At 35.7% G+C, this 6,000-nt stretch overlaps 1 protein-coding gene across 1 annotated transcript; it reads right to left on the bottom strand.

Moving 5' to 3' along the window:
- Nucleotides 1–208: 208 nt before the first annotated feature.
- Nucleotides 209–700, bottom strand: LOC148696074 (uncharacterized). Its single transcript, XM_088696149.1, has one exon. The coding sequence runs from the start codon at nt 698–700 to the stop codon at nt 209–211; it is 492 nt and encodes a 163-aa protein (XP_088552275.1).
- Between the last annotated feature and the right edge of the window lie 5,300 nt (nt 701–6,000).

Raw genomic sequence — 6,000 nt, 5'->3', positions numbered from 1 at the left:
ACACACGGATTACAGCGAAATTCAAAAACCAAAAACAAGGAAAAAAGTAGTAATGAAAACAAATGCCACTTTCGCGGGGAACACGATTGCATTCAAGCGCATGCAACAAGCCTTTTAAACCCACAGGTGACCCAAATGGGACGAGTGAAGTCTCGTGAGGGTTTCCAAAGACGTTACCCACAAACATCATGCGTAATGATAATTAACATTAACCACAAGAGACTGAGTAAATATCCACACCTCCAGAGTCAGGTATTTTTTTGTTGAGGCGTAATTCAAATCTGTTTTCAATGAACGGCCTTGTTACGAGGTCACTTTGCAAGTGGCGTAATCGGCAGCGTGTGATTAAGTTGTTGCCATCAGGTGGTCCTACAGGCTCGACCTTGAACAATGTGCAAGCCCAATTGTCTTTGGTTTCATTTCGGTCGGTAGCAGCGGCCAGGACCAATAGCCTGTTTTGGTCAACCCTTCTTAAGTAGTTGCCGTTGTAGGAGCATTTGATATGCACATAATTCTTATCGGCATAGTCCTCATTGTTTGGCTTCTCGGTGGTGAACTTTATGAATCGGCTGTTAGGATTGTCTTCAGAAAACTGGACAATCTCATTAAGATCGCTTTCTGCATCAAGTTGATAGCGCAAGTATTTGTTGTTGGTCTCTGCTTTTAGTAGAAAGGGGCTTGGCAATACAGGTGGAGCCATGTTGTGTACTATGGTTGGGATTGGGATGATCTCTCTTTTTTTTCTTCTCTCTTGATGATTTAATTTGCTTTCTGTGAGTCATCCTTGCTATCCTATTTATAAGAAATTAAGCACAAGCTAGCTCAAAGTTATAGTCTTTAATTAATATTTATTTCCTCAATCTCAGTTTCCCATCTCTTTCATATCCATGTGAACATGGATGATCTCATTGGTCTGACGCAAGATTTGTTAAAATAGCTGTCTGATTGATTTGTTTGCATTTTTTTGAACTCTTCTGCTAATTCTGCTACTTGTGAATGTAATTCTCATTATAAAATTTAAAAAAACAAAACAAAACAAAAATTCATATAAGGGATATAAAGATTTTTTATAGCATATAAATTAAGACTTTCAAACTTGTATCCCATCTGTACAAGATTATAAATACATGTTCACACTGACGGGTGTATCTTTTTCTTGAAAATCTTCTAAGTGCGGGTAAAATGAGCGATTGTCAACTTTCATAAACCACGTAGCTATAGGTGTGGAGTCCTTTGTTAAAAATTTTGTTTGTAGGATGTGTGTGTGTAGTTAAAATGAGGAGTAAAAGCATATGGCTATAGGTGTGATATTAAAGTTTGGATCACAAGATGTGTCACCAATAGATAATAAGCACGTTAATCAGCATTTAACTAATAATCCAATCATCAACATCCACATTATTTGATTTATAAAATTTAACTTAAAATTTTGATTTTTCTAACATTACCCTTAAAATTTTGTGACGAATTCTCGTGGTCTCCATGAAAAATAGATATAGAGGACGGAAGTACAGTTAAATTTGCAACTGTCAACTTTCAACAAGCAAATTGATGTAGGTATGGGATCGTTTATTAGGAATTTTGGGTAGCATGTGTGTTATGGTTGAGATTATAGAAAAAGACTTAACAATGTGAATTCAAAGACTTGTTATAGAATTGCTCTCCAGTGCGAGAAGGTAAACTAATTGTTCTTTATTGAAATAAAGCAAACCAATTCCCCAACACCCATATGCGTAAGCTCTCCAGTGCGAGAAGGTAAATCAATTCCCTGACACCCATCTAGGTCTGTTTTCCAGTGCGAAAGGATAAACTAATTGCTCTCCATTGCCAGAGGGTAAACCAATTCCCCGACACCCATTTGGGTAAGCTCTTCAGTGCGAGAGGATAAACTAATTGCTCACCAGTGCAAAAGGGTAAACCAATCCCCTGACACCCATCTGGGTAAGCTCTCCAATGCAAAAGGATAAACTAATTCTCTGACACCCATTTAGGTATACTCTTCAGCGGAATGGAGCAAACTGCCCATGAATTTCCGCACAACTACTCATTTTGATGTGATTAGTTAACCATTTTCATGTTCCACAGATCTTTATCATGTTGTGATGCAGGCCACATAGTTCAAATAATCGAATACTTGAAGACCAGCTAAGCAGTAAATGGTCAAAGGGTAGAAGCTGGCGACAAACTCACCTCAACGCCTAATAAGCCAAAACTCACAGCCATAGTGACTTTGTAGGATCGTTAGCATTTTTCAAAGCAGCGTGCCCAACCAACAGTTCTATGGCTAAAAGTTTTGCAAGATGCTTCAAGTAAGCAAAGTTTCAAGAAAAACAAAGCTAGAGTAAAGCAAAGAAAGCAGTTATTTCTAGCAACTTGATAAACTTATACGAAGGTCGTTAAAATCTGACATAATCTAAACTAAGGTTCTAAAAGACGCTAGACGCTAGTCGGGTGGCGAACTGGGGTCTAACGCCTAGGCGGACTAGGCCGATTTAGGTAAATCTATTGTATTTCGTGTAAATAAGTGTTTATTTATAAATATATATAATTTCATCATAAACTAGAAAATAGAATGACATATATTATGAAGTATTAGAACATAATGAAAACATGGAGAGCAAACATATAATGTGTGTTTATTTAAGTGTTCAATGAGTCTCTTACAATTTATTGGAAACAATAAAATGCAAAAGAAAAGTCATCTATTTCCTATCTAAGTGAGTTGCAACCTAGGCAGGTGTCTAGGCAGGTCTGGGAGGTGAGCTAGACGGGTGCCTAGGCGGTCTAGGCGGGTGCCTCAGCAAGTCTAGGCATCATTTCTTAATTTTCAAACGCCTAGGCATTAATCAGGGCGGTAATCAGCCGCCTAGCGCCTAGGTGGGGCCTAAGCGGCGCTAGGCGAAGATTTTTAGAACAGTGATCTAAATAGAACATACTACTTATTTAGCAGCTTGGATAACATAAGCAGTCTAAACCACGGCCCATGCCACGACACTTCCTCGACCTATCCAATGTAACCTTTGGCTCCAACTAAGTTGTGGCCTTTGCCACACCATCTCATCGACTCATGCTGAGCCAATTCCTGGCCCCTACCAGCTGATGTGTCCCACCACCTCGACGATTGCCCCGCGACAGCACCACCCAAGAAGAAGACAAAGAAAATTAAGTTTTTCTTACCTTGGTACAATGCGGAAAAGATAAAAAAATCAACAGAAGACAGTTCTTTGCACAGGTAAGCGAAGAAGAATGATAGGGGAGGGGGAACAAAGATCTTCTAGCTTTCTCTCTTTCTTGTAGGGATAAATAATTGTCCTCCAAAGTTGATTTAATCCCCTCCTTAAGGTAGGCTTAAATAGGCTTTGGTGGCGATTTATTTCCCTTTCCTAAAAGAATCTAACTCCAAGTCCAAGTGGGAATTTGCATCAAAGTTCGAGATCTCTACACCTACTGCCCTTTCCTGCGAGCAACCCAGTAGGTGTAGGGGCATTTGTGGAGCAAAAAATAATCAAGAAGATTATGGAAGTGACACGTGGACTTTTTGGTTAAAAAAACAAAATTACCCTTGAGGCACACCTGGATTCTCACGTGCATGCAACGGATAATAACGGCTCAATCAAGGAAGAATCAAAGGTGATCCAAATGGTATTTATTCAAATTCCTCTCATCACTCTTCATCAAATCCATATTCAAAAGGTAACTCCCAAATTTCCTATTTAATTTAGGATTAATTATTCACATAATATCTTGCAATTATTCTCCAATTACACCATATATGGCTGACCATTAGTCTCCAAATAGGGCCGGCCACTCCCCTATAAATAGTCATATTATCCCACTAAAAAGGAAAGCCATTTGCTACCCATAAACTCTTAAACACATTCTTTTCATAATTGTAACTTTGGTATAAAAAATTCTTCAGCCAAAGCCCCCGCCCCCCCCTCTTTTGGCCTTAATCTTAGATGTTATTATTTTGCAGGTGCATTTTCATCAAAGGAGAAGATGGTGGAAATTTGCATCCACACTCCCTATATTGTCAATTGGTTTTGTAAATCTCAACTTTCTTTATGGTATACGCACCACATCGCCCCGTAGTGTTGTCCACGTGTTAGCTAGGCTTGAAAATTCACTTGTGAGTATAGCTCTCATTCTAAAATAAAAAGCTACAACTAATATAATAAAGATGTTTTATTTTAATATTTTCAAACTCTCCCTCAAATTATTATAATAATTTTGAACTCTCCACTCTCCTCCTAATAATAGTTCAATTAAAAGAAGAAAGACTTTTGTTGAAAATAAAATATAGACAGAGAATACGAGAGAATAGAGAAAAACAAAATAGTGATTAGTAGAAGAAAATGTAAGTATCTTCCTTCTTATTAGAGTGCTTATTTATAGGCTTAAAATTTACATGAAAATATTTAACTAATTACATATTACATATTGACCGATAAGCCAAATTAAAATCACACTAATAAAATGTTGCACTCCACCTGTATATGTCAAACTTGTACAAGTTTATAAAGGGGTGAAACACTAACAGATTGGGTGTGCCTTTCCCTTCAATTTCTTTTCTTTAATGAATTACGGCTAAATGACAGATTTGATTGTCAACTAGCATAAGTACATATATAGGTGTGGAGTCTTTTGTTATAATTATGGATTTAATGTCAAGTCCATCAAGGGATTGGTCTCTAGAAGAACTAGATTTAGAGACCGAAAGTGCAACTAAATGACAAATATATTGTAGTCTTTCACAAAGGACATGACTACATTTGTGGAGTCTTTGATTAAAAATATTTGTAAAATGACAGCATATGGCTATAGGCGTGGAGTCTTTTGTTAGCAATTAAAAGTTTTGTAACATGTAATTGACTTGGTTTCATGAGAGCTACATCTAAAGGATGGGAGTATAATTAAATAAGGACTTGTAATATATAAAGGATGGGAGTATAATTGAATAGGTACTTGTAATATATAAACGATGGGAGTATAATTAAATAGGGACTTGTAATATATATATATATATATATATATATATATATGTTGTGGTCTTTAATTAACATTTATTTCCTCAATCTCAGTTTCCTATCTCTTTCATATCCATGTGAACATGGATGATCTCATTGGTGTGACGCAAGATTTGTTAAAATAGCTGTCTGATTGATTTGTTAATTTGTATCTTTTTTAACCTCTTCTGCTAATTCTGCTACTTGTGAATATAATTCTCATTATATAATTTTTTTTTTTTTTTTTTATAAAAAGCCAAAATTCATATAAGAGAAATAAAGACTTTTTATAGCATATAAATTAAGACTTTCAAACTTGTATCCCATCCGTACAAGATTATAATTACATGTTCGAACACACTGACGGGTGTTTCTTTTTCTTCAATAATCTTCTAAGTGCGGGTAAAATGAGCGATTGTCAACTTTCATAAACCACATAGATATAGGTGTGGAGTCCTTTGTTAAAAATTTTGTTTGTAGGATATGAGTGTGTAGTTAAAATGAGGAGTAAAAGCATATGGCTATAAGTGTGATACTAAAGTTTGGATAATGTTAGGAAAATTAAATTTTGTAAATCACAAGATGTGACACCAATAAGTGATAAGCATGTTAATCAGCACTTAACTAATAATTCAATCATCAACATTCACATTATTTGGTTTACAAAATTTAATTTAAAATTTTGATCTTTCTAACAGTACACTTAAAAATTTTGTAACAAAATCTCGTGGTCTCCATGAAAAATAGATATAGAGGACGTAAGTACGATTAAATTAGCAACTGTCAACATTCAACAAGCAAAGTGATGTAGGTATGGGACCGTTTATTAGGAATTTTGGGTAGCATGTGTTTATGGTTAAGATTATAGAAAAAGACTTAACAATGTGAATTCGAAGACTTGTCATAGAATTCAAATTTTTGTAACGTATGTGAAACCACATTGTAGAAAGTCTTTGTTTTTTTTTTTTTTTTTAATTGAACTCAGAGCCATATC

Source organism: Pyrus communis, chromosome 6, assembly GCF_041283825.1.
Source record: "Pyrus communis isolate YQ-2024b chromosome 6, ASM4128382v1, whole genome shotgun sequence".
NCBI classification, from domain to species: domain Eukaryota; kingdom Viridiplantae; phylum Streptophyta; class Magnoliopsida; order Rosales; family Rosaceae; genus Pyrus; species Pyrus communis.
This window is presented reverse-complemented; position numbering and strand designations above follow the sequence as displayed.